The sequence below is a fragment of the Schistocerca americana genome, chromosome 9 (genome assembly GCF_021461395.2).
Source record: "Schistocerca americana isolate TAMUIC-IGC-003095 chromosome 9, iqSchAmer2.1, whole genome shotgun sequence".
NCBI lineage: Eukaryota > Metazoa > Arthropoda > Insecta > Orthoptera > Acrididae > Schistocerca > Schistocerca americana.
Window position 1 is genome coordinate 27,224,374 of NC_060127.1, and position 20,471 is coordinate 27,244,844.

The window sequence follows — 20,471 nt, forward strand, 5'->3', positions numbered from 1 at the left end:
ATTTTTTCTAAAATTGTAATCATTTGTTGGCCTGTACATGTAGATCACATCTACTGATATACATCCCATTTGCATAATTCCTTTGTGGTGTGTCATTTTTTCTGTCTTGAAGTGTATAAATACCATCAGCATTTATCAGGGGAAATCAAAAAACTTTAATTATCACCCTGAAAGAATAAAATTATGTAATTAGTTTGTTGTTTAGCTGTGTGTACGTATCTGCAGTTCTGGTACACACTGAAATCCCTGCACTACAGTGCCACATCATACTGCTGGAGAAGGAAAAACTAAACTGCACACCACTTTGACAAAATGTATTTCTTTCTTCTTCTTCTGCTTCCTTCTTTATCTCTTATCGTGAAGCGGTCATCATGTTAATATGGATCTGGTAACATAAATGATGGAGGGTGGCCTGATGCTCTTCCTGTCGCCATCCCTTCTGTCCCAGGATAGATTTTGTGTACCCATCTGTCTGAGTAATGTTATCCCATGTGAAAGTGTGAGAACATTTCAAAAATGCTTGTGAACCATATAACTGGGACAGGACATGTGTACCAGGCCAGTATTCACTTGAACAGATGTGTGAAACTGACTAAACCCCACAACTGGGCTAGCCAGCATATGGACCATCACTATTAATCTGCCAGATGGAATTAATCTGAGGCAAGCACAACTCCCTGAATCCCAGAATCAGTGTGATAACGTGTGTGAATGTCTAGGTGCGTCACGTCAAAAATGTGAATATTATGTGGTAATGCATTCTGTGCTACAAAGGGGAACAAAGCTGCAACAATCCACAATGAGTTGGTGGAAATATACAACACAGTACTGGCGTATGACCCAGGGGGCATGTGGCAAAATTGCTTCCAGTGTGGTAAAACAAGTCTGAATGACAAAAACAAAGTGACAGATCCTCTCTCTATAAATGACTGTGAACTGCAAGAGAAGTGGAGGCTGTGCTGATAGAAAAGTGGCGTTACAATATGGTGAAAAACAGCAGAAATCTCACACAACATTTTGAAGATTGCAAAAGTTACGAGCCACTGGGTCCAGCAGTTCCTTGCACCCATCCAAAAGCCGTTTGAACTAAAACAGCATTGGAAATGTTGCAGCTGCATATGGGCAATCCACATTACGTCTTTAGCTGGCTAACCACCATGGATAAGAGCTCCAATTAGCGAAACAGGTTGCACAAGTTCAGCCTGAATGAGTATTCTTATTGACGTTCCTACTACTCCAGATAATGCTCCAAATATAAAGTTCAAGAGCAGCCTGAAAAGTCCTGCACATGTGTTTGTAGAATGCGGTGTAAATCCCTTGAAAAACATGTCAGGTGTCATTTGATGGTAACTTCCCCTCTTCAGACGTGTGCAGTTTGAACATGCTGTGGTCATCCAGTGTTTTTTGAATAGTGAAAGAATGGAGATGTGTCCTAACACGAGTTAAACAATGTACTGTTATCAAGCTTTTTACTGTTGAAGAGTGATTCCTAGTGATATTCATCATCATTTAAAGGCTGTTTATGGTGACAATGCTGATGATACATCTACTGTAAATTGAGGGGTAATAAAATCTCATAGTGGTGAGCATGGCAAGCCACAACTGATGATGAAACAAACAGCAGACATTTGATCACTGCCAATGAACTCATTGACGATCTGGGCCAAGATGACTGGCAGATCATTCAAAAGTGTATTGCAAACTATATCAGAGGAATGTCTCAGCTTCATTACTGAACAATTAGGATATCATAAAACCTGTGCATGATGGGTAAAATGCCATCTCACAGACAAGAACTAACACTGTCGATTAGAATGCTGCAAGCAACTTTTGCAGTGCTACAGTGATGAAAACGATGACTTCTTTTTGAATATTGTGACATTCACTTTCTCTTCAGGTGAAAAAGTTCAAATTACAACCAACCGTACGAAAAATTCTTTTGACTGTATTTTACGATGTTCACCAAGTTTATGTAACTGATTATTTGGTACAAGGGGCAATTTTAAATTATTCTCAGTATGCAGAGTATCAAACATCTCCAATCTCAAGTTTGTCATGCCAGAGGAAGTCTGGTGCCAATAATCTTGCAACATGACAACACTTGTCCCCCCACATTATGCACAACTGAAGAGCCACTGCGAAACCTGAAGTTTGAACTGACTCCATGCCTTACGCCCCTGATCTTGCACCTTGCAGTATTTACTTTTTTCCTCTAACCAAGGGAGAGCTAGAGTGTAATCGTTACACTTCTGACGATGAGAGGAAGGCAACTGTCAAGTCCTGGATTTGAGAAAAGTGGGAAGTATTTTTCAGTGACTGAATGACAAAACTTGTCACATGTTGTGAGAAATGTGTTAGTATTAACAGTGATTGTGCGTAAAAACAAAAATATAAGATTTTGAAGCTTGAGAATTTTACTTTAATGCACTTTTTACTTGATCTTCCCAATTACTCTTGTTTGTCTTCCAGAGGCATATTTGCATTACCTTTCAGCCTACACTCATAGCAATGTTCTTATGATTCATTGAGAATAATTAATTTTTGCATAAGATGGCTGAAGATATAGGTGATAGAAAATCTACATTTTCCTCTCTTATTGTACAACTGGTCTTATACTCAGTTATAATTCTAGACTGCAAGTCTGTGACCTGAGATCAAGGAGCAAAGCGACCAGTGGAAACATATAAATTCACAACCTTACTTACTTACATACAAGGTGTTTGGTTCTCATCAGTCCTGCAATGTTTAGTCTACTGTACATTTTGTCCAGTTCACAATTATGTCTGATCCTCCATTCTACAGTGATCTCATCTTGTACCGGACCAAAGATCTTCCTTAAGACTTTCCACTCAAAAACAAGAAGATTGTTCAAGTCTTTTTTCCGGTCACTTCAAATTTCACAACCATACAGTACTATGGGTTGAATCATTGTTTTATACAGCTGGAGCTTGAAATTCCTCGAGAGACCACGCGATGCAAGAAGTTGTCTGGGACCAAAGTATGATCGGTTGGAGGCTTGGATCCTTGCCTTGATTTCTGCTTCACATGCTGCATCTTCTGAAAAGATTACCCTAGATATTTAAATTAACAAACCCTTTTGCATGATCAGTTTTGGACTATCAGAGGCTAGAGTGGGTCTCTTGAATAAGCATGGGTCCTGCTCATCACCAGACATTCCATCTTCGATTCATTCACAAGGAGTCCAATTTTGCTTGCTTTTGCCTCCACACTTTCACTCATCCACATTAGTTCCTCCTTGGATCTGGACTAAAGGGCCACATCATCAGCAAACGCGAGATGTGTGATTTTCTCACCCTCTACCTCAATACCCTAAAAGCTTATACGAGAGACTTCTCTCATTGTCTTTTCAAGTGTCAGGTTAAACAATACTGGTGACACACCATCTCCTTGTCTCAATCGTGTGTTTATGTTAATGTTAAAGCTCTCCAAGACTCGGTTCCTCAGCTTCACTTTGCCTCTTGTATCAGTGAGACAAATTCCAACTAGGCTGACGAGTTTCTTAGGTATTCCAAACTCCGTTAGGCAGTTGCTCAGGCTCTCCCAGTGGATGCAGTCATATGCCTTCCGAAAATCTATGAAGAGCACATGAAGTTCTTTGCCATACTCACACAACTTTTCGGTGAGTTGTCGCAGCATAAAGATGTTGTCAACAGTTGAACGGCCCTTTCTGAATCCCCCCTGATATTCACCAGTCGCTTCTTCTGCAAAAGGCTGCATTCTATTCAGTATACAATTGGACAAGATCTTAAAGCAGACATTCAAGAGGGCAATTCCTCTGTAGTTAGTGCAGTTCAGTTTTTCACCTTTCTTGCGTATAGGGCATATGACAGCTGTCTTCCAATCTTCTGGGATCTCCTTCAAAATCCAGATCTCCTTGATTAATTTGTGAATTTTCTTGTGAAGTCCCTCCCTTCCAGCTTGAATTATTTCTGCCTGGATTCTTTCTTCTCCTCAGCTTTTGTTCTTCTTTAGCTTCATTATCTGATTCTTTATTTCTTCCTGTGTGGGTGGAGGATAGTCTAAATCTGCACTGTCAGGAAATTGAAATTCAAATACATCTTTAGGTTCATCACAGTTGAGGAGTTCCCTGAAGTATTGTTTCCACCATTCAGCAATGTCAAGCTCACTGGTCAGTATGTTTCCATTATTGTCCTTGATGAATTTTTGGTGGCTTTGATATCCCTTCTTGAAGAATTTTACTTTCTGGTACGTCCTTCACGTCTCTTTCCCCAAGAAATCTTGTTGAGCCTCATCTATCAGTCCTTTAATGTACATTCTCTTTACTCTTCTCAGGGTTGCTTGAGTAGTTCTCTGAATGTCTTCGAACTGTGCTTTGCCTTGTGCAAAATTGGCCCCTTGTAACCAGCTCTCCTTGACTTCTCTTCTCTTGGCTAAAGCCTTAATGCATTCATCCCCAAACCAAACCTTTTTGCCTCTGATCCGCTTCTTGATGACTACATTCACCACCTCATTTTTGGCATCCTTAACTTCTTTCCACATTTCATCCGCATTCTCTTGTGAAACCTCTTCCTGCAGATTTTCAAATTGGTTGCTGAGCTGGAGCTGAAATTCTTCTTTCTTTGTGTTATCTTTCAGTGCATCGATATGGTAGTGGACAACTTTGGCTTTGGGTTGTACTTTTAGCCAGCTGTTTACAAGGAAATGATTGCTCCCACACTCTGCACCCCTTGCTGTCTTTACATCCCTCACCCAGTTCTTTGCTTTGATATCTATCGCAGTGTGGTCTATCCGATTAACTGTTTTACCATCTGGTGATACCCAGAAATTTGTGGTGCTTATGAATACCCCTTTGGATGTTGCAAAGGTTATGAATCTATGCCACTGCCGTTGCTGAGTTCATGAAGACTGTGTCTTCTGATTGTTGACAGGAATATGTTCTGTCTTCCAACTTTAGCAGTCATGTCTCCCAGTAGGACTTAACAATTATTATTTGGGATGGCATCTATGACAACCTCCAGTTCTGTGTAGAATTCATCCTTCACTTGGGATGTACTGTCTTCTGTAGGTGCATCGCAATTCACAAACGATATTTTACATCTCTCTATGTCTATTGTTAAAACTGCTATTCTAGGGGTCACAGGCCTCACACCCAGATACATTACAAACCCAGATACATTATCAGCCAGAGCCTTACTCAGAATGCCATACTCAGTTTGAGTCCTGTCTCACAGCCTCCTTAAAAGATTGTGTACTTCTCGATATCTAGGGTACCAGTCTCCTCCCAAAGGACTCCCTGCAAGGCGACAAGACCCATCTTATATCTTTTGATATCCTTGACTGATTGCAGCATCTGTTTTATATAAACTATGAATATTCCGTGTTCCAAATCAGAAACCTAGTTCTCGCACTTTTTGTCTATTTTGTATTGCCAAATTCCAAGGCTTCCTTGTAGTCTGTTTAGTATTAACAAATTTTCTGTGATGGGGTGCTAACGCATCGCCAACGCCCAACCTGGAGGACCAGGTTATTTGATTCTGGGGTAACCTTCCCCTAGATGAATTGCTTTCTCTTCAGCTGTCAAGGTTCATCTCCCCTTTTCTTATAAATTTGAAAGGATGAAGGACAGGGAGTGGAAAGATAGGTTGTTGTGGGACACACTTCATCTGGTTCATCGACTAAGACCATCCAGCTTGGGAGGTCCTGCCAGTAGCTAAGCTACTGCTGACATAGCTCTTAGTGTCATCTGAACACGCAAACCTCTCCACCAAACGGACAGCACTTTTTTAAGGCGGTGTCTCCTGGAGAAGAGACACGATCACCAAGAAAAGTGTTGCTGAAAGTGTCTTTTGGGAGTGCCTGGACATGATGCTAACAGATTTTGCTTATACAGGGCAAAACTGCTGCAAGAGCACAACACTGAAAACACCTGATGAGATTATGAGATGAAGCATTGCAGGGAGCTGTCCATAGGACTGATTTTCTCCATGACAATGCTCTACCTCATTCTGCACAGGACAGTCACACATGCTGCTTCTTTGGTCTATCACATCCTCCCCCCCCCCCTCCCCCTCACCACCTGTACTCCCCTGACATGGTACTCACTGACTTCTTCCTCTCTGCTCAGATCAAGAAACCATCGTATGGCAGGCATTTCCTGAATGATGACAAAAGGTTCTTTGAGCTGGAACATTTCTCTTGGATTCTGACTCGGGTTCTTCAGCTGACATTTGTCTGATGATTTTTCTGACGTTTCGCCAGCACAAGTGACTGGCATTGTCAAAGTTGCACCCTCCATTTCTGGTAGTGGATTGGAGCCAAGCTCATGGCAGCAAACTATATGTACCTGGTGCACCAATGTCCACAGGTTTCTCCACATTAATTTCCAGTGCGGTTCTTTTGTTAGATGTGAAAGTCGTTCGCTGCAGCACAGCAAGCCAGGATCCATTTATCATGAGGCTTTCTTCTTTCTTGCTGAAGCTATTCTCATGCTTGCGCATTTCTATAGCTCCACTGAGCAAGCAGGTATGATAGTTCTTCTCTACAGCCACAACCTCTGTGTCAGCAAATTTTACTATGTTGTCGGTCTCACACAGCGTGTGCTCTGCCACAAGTGATTCCTTCACCTGCCCCAACCTGCAATGTCGCTTATGTTCTGTGGTCCTGGTGTTGATTGATTGTCCAGTCATTCCAACATAAACTTTTCCACACGCGCATGGTACGTGGAATATTCTCTTTTCTCCTTTGCTGATCTGAGACACACTTTGATCCTCTTTGTTGGTTTGCAAATAGTCTTTATGTTGTGTTTGCACAATATACAGCCAATACTGTCCATCACTCTGGGAATGTATGGCAAGAAGACTGTGCCTGACATTTATTTTCTGATTTGTTACTTCACTGAGTCTTTGCTTCTTTTATACTTCTAATATAGCTTGTGGAGTACCCATTACTCCTTATAGACCTTTCCAAGTGTTGTATTTTGTGTCTGAGCTTCTGCAGCTCACATATTCATCTTGCTCGCATTACGAGCATGTTAATCATGACTCTTTTCAGGTTCAGGTGGTGATTTGATAATTTGTGCAGGTATTGGTCTGTTTATGTCAGTTTTCAATACACGCTGTGTCCCAGGTTTTCACCATCCCTTGTGACCAGCACATCTAGAAATGGTAAGTTTTATGTTGGCATGGTGGCTGTTCAAGTGTCTTAGGAAGTCACTCAGCTGTTCTTCATTCTGCCTCAACACAATGAAGGTGTCATCGATGTATCTGTACCACACTTTAGGTTTACAAGGTGCCACGTCCAGTGCCTGTGCTTTGAAACGTTCAATTAAGAAGTTGGTCATCGCTGAACTATGACTACTCCCCTTGGCAACACCTTCCAGCTGCTCATAGAAGTTGCCATTCCACGTGAAATACCTTGTGGTGGGGCAGGCATGTAAGGGCTTTGTGGTGTCTTGCAGGGAAATGGAACTGATGTGCTCCAGAGATCGCGGGAGGCGCACATCGGCATGGCGCATCACGGATGGTAGTTGCCGCAAGTAGAGTCCCGTCCACCAGAGGGCACGCGAGAATTCGGAAGTGACCTCTGCCGGTGTAACAACAACAACTCAGGCAGCATGGGCCGTGCCCAGTCAGTTAACATCGGGCCTGCCTAGGACACAGTCCCGGTCTATGCCAAGTGAAGTGCTACGTAAACGTGAACAGTGTTACTACACAATTGGCGATGAGGATGGGATCGTTCTTTCGTGTGTTGCATCGTTGTTCCGGTTTCGCAGCTTCTCCACGGCATGGAGGATTTAGTGTGGATTTTGGTTGAGCAGCAGACGGAGCTCATGGCCACCATGAAACAAGTGCTTCCGGCGTTGCTCTCCACGCAGTCTGCTCCAGCGCCGTTCCCTCCTCCCTTTCCCCCGTATGACGAGATGGCGGAGGATTGGGACGCATATGAACATCGCCTTCAGCAGCATTTCCAGGGGTTTCATGTTGCCGATGTGGAGGTATGTTGTGCTCTCTTCTTGTCTTGGATATCTCCCTCGCTGTATCAAGTTTTGCGGCAGCTAGCGCCATTGCAGGAACCCTCGTCCTTGTCTTTTGACGCATTGTGTTCATTGCTGTCTTCATATTCTCGCCACCGCACGCATGTTGTGGCGGCTAGGGTCGAGCTCTATCAATGCAAGAAACAGCCCCATCAGTCTTACCGGGCGTGGGCCGCTACCTGCACAGTCTTAGTCGCAAGTGTCATTTTGTCACGGAGCAGTCACGAGAGTCATAGGCCCACGTTATGGTACGCGACATCATTGTTCGTTCGGCCCCTGATAGGGAGGTCCAGCAATGGGCCCTGCAGTTAGAAGGCCCTTCCCTTGAGGAAGTCATGTCCATTGCTCAATCGTATGAAGTCTCTCACACCGCAGGTCAACAGCTGGAAGCGTGGTGCGACATCGCAGCGGTTCAGGGCGGCGCGTCCGCATCCACTGTGTCCGGGGTGGACGATGTGCGAGCGGTACAATCTGGCCGTTACGGCCGCTCCCGCACGGCGCGTAAACAGAATTCCGGCTGCCGGCCCCTGTTGCTGTCCTGTGCGTCATGCTATATAAATCATGATCGGTCAGAGTGTCCCCAGCGTTGGGCCGTTTGTTGCAAATGTAATAAAAAAGGTCACATTGCTAAAGTTTGCCGCTCAGCCTCAAAAGAATCGAAGGAAGCAGGTACAGAGGACATGGACGTTGACATTCAGGAAGTTTCATCGGGCCAGGCTCCCAACGCATTGGCGGCAAGCAAACTCTTTATTGAGGTGTCGGTTTGGTCGCGCCGGTTACAACTGCAAGTAGATACGGGCACAGCAGTTTCGTTGTTGAATGGACAAACTTATTCCGACCTTGGATCGCCCCCATTGGTGCCAGTTTACCGGCGTCTACGCGGTTATGGTAAACATTTCATTCCCCTACTGGGTCAATTCACTACCGACGTGACCTACAAATCAGTCACTTGGCCTATTACTTTTATTGTTGTCAGTGATGCGAGCTCTGCTAACCTTTTTGGCCTGGATGCCTATCAAGCTTTCGGTTTTTCTATCGCTGACACCATACAGTTGGTCTCCAAAGACGTTCCCTATCAATCATTGGAATCTTTGATCTCAGACTTTCCAGATATCTTTGAGGAGGGCCTGTGGCGTGTTTCAGATTTTGAAGCTCACATAACGTTGAAGGCATCGGCTCGCCCGCGTTTTCTACGCTCGAGGCAGATGCCCTTGGCTCTCCCCCCTCAGGTAAAGGAAGAGCTAGACCTGTCTGACAGCCCTAGGGGTCGTTCTTCCCATTTCTTCTAGTGAGTGGGCTTTGCCCCTCGTTATTGTAAGGAAGCCCTCGGGAAAATTACGTCTTTGTGGCGATTTCAAGGCCACCATTAGTTCCCAATTGGAGGTGGACACCTATCCTTTGCCTCGTGCTGATGAATTGTTCTCTGCCGTGACGGGAGGCCAATATTTTTCGAAAATCGATCTTTCAGAGGCTTATCAGCAGATACCACTTGATGAGGACTCCAAACGGCTGGCGGTCATCAACACCCCGTTTGGCCTTTACCAATACCAGCGGTTGGCCTTCAGAATATCCAGTGCCCCAGCGATATTCCAGTGTTATCTTGAGCACGTCACGTCGACAATCCCTCATTAATTACCTGGATGACAAAATTGTCACAGGCTGCAGCACGAAGGAACACTTGCACAACCTTCGCATCCTCTATCTCAAATTCAGGTCTGTGGGCTTGCGTTGCAATCTGCATAAGTCAAACTTCTTCCAACCATCCATTGAGTATGTGGGCTACACCATCTCTCAGCACGGCATCCAGCCACTAGGAAGTTTGGTCCAAGGTATCGTCGACCTTCCTCGGCCCGCTTCGCTGAACCACCGGTTCATTCCCAGGGCTTCCACCGTAGCCCGCCCCCTGTACTGCCTTCTGCGCAAGGGTGTTCCTTTTGATTGGTCACCTGCATGCGAGCGAGCGTTCACCTCGTTGTAGGGCCACCTCATGTTAGCCCCTTGTTTGGCTACTTTTGACCCCCATAAGCCGTTGGTCGTGGCTACAGATGCTTCGCAGTATGGGGTGGGGGTGGTCCTGGCGCATCGCAACACAGATAGTTCCGAGCAACCACTGGTGTTTGCGTATAAAACTCTTAGTCTCACGCAGGCCCATTACTCCCAGGTGGAAAAAGAGGCTTTGGCCATTGTCTACGCTGTTACCAAGTTTCACCCTTTCTTGTATGGCACGAAGTTTCAGTTAATCACTGACCATAAGCCGTTAATATCGTTATTTGGCCCCGCCTCTCAGATTCCAGATAGGGCGGCCCACAGACTCCAGCGCTGGGCCTTGTTCCTCTCTAAGTACCATTATGATATTCATTTTCGCCCTACCGGACAGCATGCCAACGCCGATGGTCTTTCCCGTCTTCCGGTGGGCCCGGATCCTACGTTCAACGAGAGGAGATTATGTGTTTTCATTTGGATGTGGCATCCCGCCAAGCAGTTGATGGCTTCCCGATCACTAGTTCTCGAGTCACCAGGGGAACAGCAGCTGACCCGGTTCTCTGGCAAGTAGTTCGCCTCATTCAGCAGGGGTGGTCATCCCACCCTCCAGGCCGGGCCTCGGACCCTCTTCGTAATTATTTTATTCTACGAGACCGCCTCTCGGTCTTGGAAGGAGTTCTCCTTCTGGCTACCAATGATACAGCTCCTCGCGTGGTTGTTCCTGCAAGTTTACGAAGGGAGGTCCTCACGTTATTACATGCGGGGCACTGGGGTGTTTCCCGTACTAAAACCTTGGCTCGCAGACATGTGTACTGGCCCGGTATTGACAGAGAAATTCAGCACTTGGTGGCCACCTGTTCCCAGTGTGCGAGCCAACAGGCATCTCCCAGGGCAGCGTTCTCTTCATGGCCACCGACAACCCAAGCATGGGAACGTGTTCACATCGATTTTGCGGGCCCGTTTCTCAGTTGCTTTTGGCTCATTGTCATTGATGCTTATTCCCGATTCCCATATGTGGTTCGCTGCTCCCCAACCACTTCAGAAGTTGCAATCCAGGCATTAGCAAAATTCTTTTCTGTGGAAGGTCTGCCAATCACCCTGGTCTCAGACAATGGACCGCAGTTTATTTCGCAGACCTTCCAGGATTTTTGTAGGCGCTTTGGTATTCGGCACGTTTGCTCTCCCCCTTCCATCCACAATCGAATGGGGAAGCCAAGCGCATGGTGCGCACATTTAAGATGCAGATGAAAAAGTATGTGCACGAATTTCCTGCGGAGGAAGCATTGACGTTTTTCCTGACGGCATACCGGACCACACCAATGGGAGAACGCAGCCCCGTAGAGCTCCTCCATGGGCGCCAACCTAGGACTCTGCTGCACCTCCTACAGCCTGGTCCTCGCCAGTCGTTGCAAAATGGAGTACCTGGCTTTCCACTGGGTATGTCGGTCTGGGCCCGTGGGTTTGGTCGCAATCCATGTTGGATACCGGCGGTGGTCCTGTGCTGAAATGGCCGCCGGTTCTATACCTTGCAGGCGGGGGACCGGGTGGTATGTCGTCACCAAAATCAGCTACGTCCACGTTTGGGCACCCACCCTCCGACCTCTCGGACACCGGCTTCCCCATAGCCGGCACCCGTGTTGGTTTCCCAGGGGACGTTACCACCTCTCCCCACTGTGACTCTGCCGCACTGCGATGGTTCTCAGCCTTGGCAGCCTCCAGTAGCTCCAGCACCGGCATCGCCATCGTTGGAGATGCCCCAGTGAGAGCCGGACCCCCTCGCAGGCCCGGTTTCTCAAGAGGCTGGTTCAACTGTGGTCATCCCTTCCCCATCGTCCCCGCCACTGGGTCTTGGCCCTCCCGAGGTGAAACAGGATCTGGAGTTCGACAGTTTGTCATGCGTTCTGTCCCGGGCTCTGGTGGTGGGACGACGGGGGCCTCTTTGTGTGGGTCACGTCCAGCCATATTCGAAGGTTCCGGCTCAAGGGTTGGCAGATCCCCTCAACTCCGGCCTTCCAATGCATGTGGAGGTCATCGCTCCTGCCCAATGCTCCACCTTCCGATGCAGTGGATCACAGTGGTTTCACCCCCCGAAGGAGGAGGAGTGCAGTAGCCACCAGAAAGATTGCGGGAGGCGCACATCAGCATGGCGCATCACGGATGGTAGTTGCCGCAAGTAGAGTCCCGTCCACCAGAGGGCACGCGAGAATTCGGACGCAACCTCTGTCGGCGTAACAACAACTCAGGCAGCACGGGCCGTGCCCAGTCAGTTAACATCGGGACTGCCTAGGACACAGTCCCGGTCTATGCTAAGTGAAGTGCTACGTAAACATGAACAGTGTTACTACAGAGTGGCACTTTTGTAAACACAGAAACAACATCAAAGCTGACCAGGATGACATTTGGTGCAAGTTTTAGTTTCTTCAGCTTCTCAATGAAATGTCCTGAGTCCTTTATGTTTCACCAGTTTATACTTTGGTGAGTCAGGAGGGCAAACAATTGGTCTTAACGAAATATTATTCTTATGGATCTTAGGTCATCCACATAGTCAAGGTGGTTGGGCTTCTGTGTTGTGCAGGTTCCTCTGTGAGTCCACCAGCACAGAAGATGCCTTGATTAACCAATTCATATTTCACGTGAAACAATGTAGTGGATCTGCACTTCGTTTTTGATAAGTTGTTGGACTAATAGGTCCCAAACATTGGCCGAAGAACCTGACACAGAATCCAACAGGCAGTTTGTCAACAAGTGGCCATGAAAGCCTTAATGATTTTGTATTTCCTGAATAGCCAGGATGTAGACTTCTACAACCAAGGCATTCACCAAGTGATCCATCACTGGGAATTAAGTAATCTTTGACACTACAATCCAACTGTACTTATAGCAGCCATCTAGAATTCAAATTACTTATTCCTATCACTACTGCTGACACAGGGCCTATCACATGAGAAGAACTTCATCTGGCATGTAATTAGCTCAGACAGCACACCCAGTCTTACTCATTACATGCTGAAATACAAACATTTAATGACAATCATAAAATGCAAATTATATCAATGTAGAATCACAAACTTGATAGAAACTTACTGCATGCTTTCAATTGCATTTATCAAAGGATTTTTGCACAGTGCCACTTTTTCCATTTCTGTCGCCTTTATGATGAGTTCAACAATCCTGGAAAAAAAAAGAAAAAGGCATTAGCAGATGTAAAGAAATGCTGGAAGATTGCATATTATAAGTAATTTTAAACATAAACAGAAAATACCTCAAAAGGTAAAATAAAGTGAGAGAGATAAAAAGATTAACTATTTGTTAAAATTACAAAAAGACAGATTTGGGCAGGCATTTACTTCAGGAGGGTTAATCCTATTTATGGCCAAAAGTAACACTTAAAACAGAACACACCATTCCTAATTTCCACAACAGATTTCTTCTCAGGGAAGAATGAGGAACTGGTCAAGGAGGCTGGAAAATGGAGGAATTAAGTGTTGAGCAGATACATTTACCAAGAACATGAGTTATAGGGGAAAATTGTTTCATATGAACACACAAAATCAACCAGCAGGCAACACTATCTCCACTTCGACAGTTGTCATCTCCTTCCATGTAATAAAACCACTATGTACCTTACAGACTAGGTATCCACAGTATTTACATCTACTCTAATCAAGTCCTCAACACACTGACTTTCTCTATGGCAAAATCTCTCAAGCAGTTTCTTCATCCATCCCTTTGAACAGCATTGCCCCAACTTCAGACAAAAGAAGCATTCTCCACTCATCACCCAGCACCGCATACACTTCGAATGAATCAAAATTTTCAAGTTGAGGTCTGAAATTATAGTCCCATAACACATCTCCTACTTTAAGGTTCCTCCTTCTGTAATGATTCCCTTGAAAACCTTGTCCCCTGCACTCATCTACTACCTCCTACTCCATTAACATATTGCACAACATTAAAGGCAGGGGAGTAAGTGGAACAGCTCATGTCATTCACTAGTTGGCGTGTTCACTGGACAGTTTTTTATGGGAGGATGACCACTGCCAAACCAGCAGATAGCAAGAATGGAATTAGACAAACCGTCTGCCATGTTGATATCATACTCAGCAGCTCAGCTTGCTCTACAGCACGACTCAAATGCCTGCTGCACCACACAGGTCTTTAAGGTCCTCCCACTCAGAGATAGTTGCCCTGAATGCTGGAGGCAGCATCTTCCATCCAGCAACTCTCCTAGACTTAATTTCTATCAGCTAAACACTAATGCCCTCTTTCCCACTTTGTGTTTTTTAGAATCTGGCCCTATTTATTATTTATTATTTAGCTCATACCTGGATTCTTTTTCTTATCCGTTTCTTAGAGTTTCATATCTGTCAGTCAGTAAAAATGGGATCCTTATAACATCACTTTGTTGTCTGTCTGTTTATGGTTGTCCACCTGTTAAAAACTCTTTTTCTCAGGAACTGGCAGACACATAAAGTTGAAATTTATGGCACACACTAAGGTCTATACTCCATTGATAGTGAAATAAATGTAAGCTTCTAAGCTAATGCAATCGAAAGATACACCTATTTATGTCACATATTTTGATACTTGTAGTCACTCATTAAATCCCATAAGATATTTCCCATTGACCTAGAATCATGAGATTTGGCTTGAAGCCAGGTTTCACTGCACAAGAAAAGAAATAAATCCGAGAAGTGTTAATCTGTAATTATATCACATAAGATAAATATTTCTTTTCACATTTAGCTCATACCTGGATTCTTTTTCTTATCCGTTTGCTATCAGACTTCAGACTTAAAAAACAGTCTCGAAAACTCAGGTTCCAAGGGCCAATATCTCACCAGTTTCAATGATGATAACATGTAAAAATCATCAAGATTCTTGGTTCCTGGGATGGATGAACCATCTATGTACATCATTAACTTTGGATGGAAACCTCAAAGTGTGCTAGTGCTACTCGCGCCAGGCCATTTTTTTTTTTCTTTTCTACTAACCATCCTGTTTTTACTTTTTCTCTTACTTTGTACTTTTTAACTGTATTATTCTTTTCATCTACCATTTCCTCTTCCTCTTCTGAGATTTCAAACTCTGTCTCTGCAATTTTATCAGTGAGCAATGCTAATAAGTGACTCAGAAAAGTGAAGCAATTTAATTTGATTTTTACATTACAGCATATAACTAGAACATAACTCTGTACAGATGAAGTAACATCAAAATTTTACACAAAACAATTCAATAACTGCTATTCCTTGCACACAGAGAATTAAAACAGTAATTTTCATCTTCAATGTACTCTTGTGTAGCCCCCTATTTGTGAACATCCCAAATCTCTGGATCCTGTCATTCATACCAACAACATAATTCACCTTCTGTTACACCTTAACTGTAAATATTGAACAATCTGAAGTATGTGGGATTTAATTAAAAAACTTCAAATATGTGCCTTGTACTGGAAGTTATATACTCTGACAATGGTGAATTTATTGAATAACAGTATATCTAGCTGTCAACAGGTAAAAAGCTGTTTGTGATATTTCCATGTTGCCAAACAAAACTACTGACATGCAATGCATGTCAGTTCTACATCTACATCTACATGGATACTCTGCAAATCACATTTAAGTGCCTGGCAGAGGATTCATCAAACCACCTTCACAATTCTCTATTATTCCAATCTCGTATAGTGCGCAGAAAGAACCAACACCTATATCTTCCCATACAAGCTCTGATTTCCCTTATTTTATCATGGTGATCGTTTCCCCTATGTAGGTTGGTGTCAACAAAATATTTTCGCATTTGGAGGAGAAAGTTGCTGATTGGAATTTTGTGACAAGATTCCATCGCAGTGAAAAAATGATGTGCAGCCCAAATCCTGTATCATTTCAGTGACACTCTCTCCCATATTTCGCGATAGTAGAAAATGTGCTGCCCTTCTAAGTATTTTTTTGGTGTAATCTATCAGCCCTATCTGGTGAGGATCCCATACCGCACAGCAGTATTCTAAAAGGGGACAGACAAGTGTAGTGTAGGCAGTCTCCTTAGTAGATCTGTTCCATTTTCTAAGTGTCCTACCAATGAAACGCAATCTTTGGTTAGCCTTCCCCAAATTATTTTCTATGTGTTCCTTCCAATTTAGGTTGTTTATAATTGTAATTTCTAGGTATTTAGTTGAATTTGTGGCCTTTAGATTTGACTGATTTATTGTGTATCCAAAGTTTAACAAATTCCTTTCAGCACTTGTGTGGATGACCTCTCACTTTTAGTTATTTAGAGTCAACTGCCAATTTTTGCACCATTCAGATGTCTTTCCTAAATCATTTTGCAATTTCTTTTGATCTTCTGATGACTTTATTAATCGATAAATGACAGCGTCATCTGCAAACAACCTAAGACGGCTGCTCAGATTGTCTCCAAAAACATTTATGTAGATAAGGAACAGTAAAGGGCCACTGCCAGGCACTTAAATGTGATTTGCAGAGTATCCATGTAGATGTAGATGTAACACTACCTTGGGGAACGCCAGAATTCACTTCTGTTTCTCTCAATGACTTTCTGTCAGTTACTGTGAACTGTGATCTCTCTGACAGGAAATCACAAATCCAGTAACATAACTGAGACAATATTCCATAAGCGCACAATTTCACTATAGCTGCTTGTGTGGTACAGTGTCAAAAGCCTTCTGGAAACTCAGAAATACATAATCAATCTGAAATCCCTTGTCAATAGCACTCAACACTTCATGCGAACAAAGAGCTAGTTGTGTTTCACAAGAACAATGTTTTCTAAACCCATGTTGACTGTGTGTCAATAGACCATTTTCTTCGAGTTAATTCATAATGTTCGAAAACAATATATGTTCCGGAATCCTGCTGCATATTGATGTTAATGATATGGGCCTGTAATTTAGTGGATTACTACTACTACTACCGTTCTTGAATATTGGTGTGACCTGTACAACTTTCCAGTCTTTGAGTATGGATCTATCATCAGATGATTGTTAAGTATGGAGCTAATGCATCAACATACTCTGAAAGGAACCTAACTGGTATACAGTCTGGACCAGAAGACTTGCTTTTATTAAATAATTTAAGTTGCGTCACTACTCCGAGGGTATTTACTTCTACATTACTCATGTCGGTAGCTGTTCTTGATTCAGATCCTGGAATATTTACTTCGTCTTCTTTTGTGAAGGCATTTCAGAAGGCTGCGTTTAGTAACTCTGCTTTGGCAGCACTGTCTTCGATAGTATCTCCATTGCTATTGCACAAAGAAGGCATTGATTATTTCTTGCCATTAACATGCTTCACATACAACCAGAATCTCTGCCAGGTTTCAGGACAAAGTTTCACTGTGGAAACTGTTATAAGCATCTCACATTTAAGTCTGTGCTACACTTTGAGGTTCTGCAAAAACTGCCAATTTTGGGGATTTTGTGTCTGTTTAAATTTGGCATGTTTGTTTTGTTGTTTCTTCAACAGCGTTCTGACCCATTTTGTGTACCCGAGAAGATCAGCTCTGTCACTTGTTTATTTATTTAGTATAAATCTCTCAATTGCTGCCGATACTATTTCTTTGAATTCAAGCCACATCTGGTCTACACTTATATTATTGTTGTTCAACAACAATGTGTACTCAAAAAAACAATTGTGCGGTTCTTAATCTGGTTGTAAATGCAAAAGGATAACAGTGCACAAATTAAGGAACATTATGGTCATATTTACAGAAATAGAGTAGATCCATGACGCACATGTCAGATTTAAATTTATAATTTGCATTTGGATATTAAGAACCTGCACTAAAGTTCCTGCATGTAAGACAGACACAGGCAGATTTTGTACATGGGCTATTTACCTGAGTGCCCAGTAAGCACTTGAATACATCATTATCATACTGTAATAGAAATTCCGATACATAATATCGATGTGCTACTTATTGTAAAGTTGTTTGTGTATAGGTATTATGTAGTCAAGCCACAATACAGCTTTCAATTACACAGCATCTATCCATTTGGCAGAAAAGTAAACAACTTCTGAGTGTTACTTACTTAAATATAGCCTTATAACTTGTGAATTCTGAAATATCACACAACAGACAGTGCAGTTTGGAATATCAACAATATTATGAAAATGATAGATTGTTACTTACAGTAAAATGGCATGTTGAGCTGCAGGTAGGCACAAAAGAAAGACTGTTACATATGTGAACTTTTGGCCAAAGCCTTCTTCAGAAAGGAGAACACACACACACACACACACACACACACACACACACACACACACACACACACACAAAAGCAGGCATGCCTCATGCACATATGACCACTTTGTCCAGTCACTCTGGCCAGAATGCAATTGTATCACATTAAACAGACACAGAAATCTGGAGTGGAGTGGCGAAGTGTGAGAGACAGAATGGTACAGCTGAGGGGAGATATATCAGTGCTACCTGTTCAAGTGTGCAGGGATTAGATAGTGGCACGAAAAAGTTGCCAGGAGCAGCGTCAGGAGGCTGATGGAAAGAGGAGGGGGGAGGGGGGGGGGGAGGCAGCAAGTGGAAGAAGGCAAAAGAAGAGGAGGGGGAAAGACTGGTGGGTGCATTGGCAGAGAGTGGCACACAATGAGGGTGAGGGAATTGGGAGGAGGTGATACAGCGGGAGGGGGGGGGGGGGGGCAGTAACTTGTCTGGAGGGTGTGGTGAGAGTAGGTTACCGTAGATTGAGGCCAGGACAATTTTGGGAGTGGAGAATGTGCTGTACGGATAACTACGATATGTGCAGTTCAGAAAAGCTGTTGAACCAACGGCATCGAAGACAGGTAATACGATTTACCCATATCTTTAATGTAGACCTCTGCGATCTGAAATTTCCGATATGCTATGACGTCATGGCTGTTGACCAATTCCAGTCCTACCACTTTATCAACTTTAGGTCCACATACTAGAGCAACTGTGACCCAGCCATTACCGCGCTGATTGGCATCATTGTTGCTAAGGGTAAAGTTCAAAATTCCACCAAAAAAGACTGATGGCCCATGCAGGATGACTTGTGCACCTACAAAGTTCTTGGTGTCAACAGCAATATTGTCTATTGCTTTATACACTGTAGGGCAGGTGCACCTTCTCCTCCTATAGTAATGTGGCATCTTCTGTTTGAGCGGTCCAATGCGTTACTCGAGCGACTGCACAAAGACTGACGCCTTCTTAATATTTCTGCTTCTAGTAACACACTTCTGCACTTGTCACGTTCGTAAACACAAAGCGATAAGCTCAGTCTTCGTGCAGCCGCTCGAGCAACAGCACTGGGCCGCTCACACAGAAGATGCCATGTTACTATAGGAGAAGAAGGTGTACCCACCTTACAGTGTATAAAGCAATAGACAATATTGCTATTGACACCAAGAACTTTGTAGGTGCACAAGTCATCCTGCATGGGCCATCAGTCTTTTGTGGTGGAGTTTTGAACTTTACCCTTAGCAACAATGATGCCAATCAGCACGGTAATGGCTGGGTCATGATTGCTCTAGTGCATGGACCTCAAGTCGATAAAGTGGCAGGACTGGAATCGTTCAGCAGCCGTGGCATCATAGCATATCGGACATTTCAGATCGCAGAGGTCTACAATAGAGATATGGGTAAATTGTATTATCTCAGGACCAGGAATCACCGTAAAATAAGTGAATCAGAATCTGTGTCAGTGTGGGTCAAAGGTGTTGCCAACTGTAAAAAAATTTAAAGTCGTGGGTACTTTCACTCATTGTTATAGAAATTAAATAAATTATTTCCTCTCCTTTATCCTTTCCAAAAAAAAACTACACATTAATCTTGTCACAAGCCGAGAAGCGATTCTTCTCGATACTGTTCGTTCTGGTTAAAATCAAGCATGCTATGGACAGCTGCACTGTTGTGCCACAGGTGGTCTACTTTGCTCTTGGCCACAGTTTGGTGGTGGTTGTACATCCTGGTGGACAGCTGGTTGGTAGTCCTAACAATATTAAAAGCTGTGCAATGTTTGCAGAAAAGCTGGTGTATGACATCACTCGTTTCACAGGTAGCCTGGCATCTGATGGTGTAGGGTAAGACTATGACAGAATTGGAATAGGTAGTGCTGTGTGGGTGGATTGGGTAGGTCTTGCACCTGGGTCTTCCACATGGATATGATATTGTGGCAAGGCATTGGGATTGGAAGTGGCATAGGGATAGACTAGGATGGTTTGGAGGTTAGGTGGGCAATGGAACATCACTTTAGGAGAGGTGAGAAGGATCTTGGGGTAGGATGTCCCTCATTCCAGGACATGATGACATATAATCAAAGCCCTGATTAAGGATGCGGTTCAGTTATTCCAGTCCAGAGAGATATTGGATGACAAATGTGGCGCTCATTTGCAGCTGGCTCTTGGAGGCAGCAAGAGGGTTGTGTGTGTGTGTGTGTGTGTGTGTGTGTGTGTGTGTGTGTGTGTCTGTGTCTGTGAGGGCGTGC

General features: G+C 43.8%; 1 protein-coding gene across 7 annotated transcripts in view; it reads right to left on the reverse strand.

Moving 5' to 3' along the window:
• Positions 1 to 20,471, reverse strand: part of LOC124551330 (ankyrin repeat and SOCS box protein 3-like) — a 214,884-nt gene that overhangs the window by 60,958 nt on the left and 133,455 nt on the right. For all 7 annotated transcript variants that reach the window (XR_006967816.1, XM_047126348.1, XM_047126350.1 and 4 more), the window contains one exon: positions 13,082 to 13,168. Coding sequence is in view for 6 of the 7 variants with exons in the window: in XM_047126348.1 (XP_046982304.1) it covers positions 13,082 to 13,168 (87 nt within the window). In the remaining variant the exon portion in view is untranslated. The remainder of the gene's footprint in view (positions 1 to 13,081; positions 13,169 to 20,471) is intronic.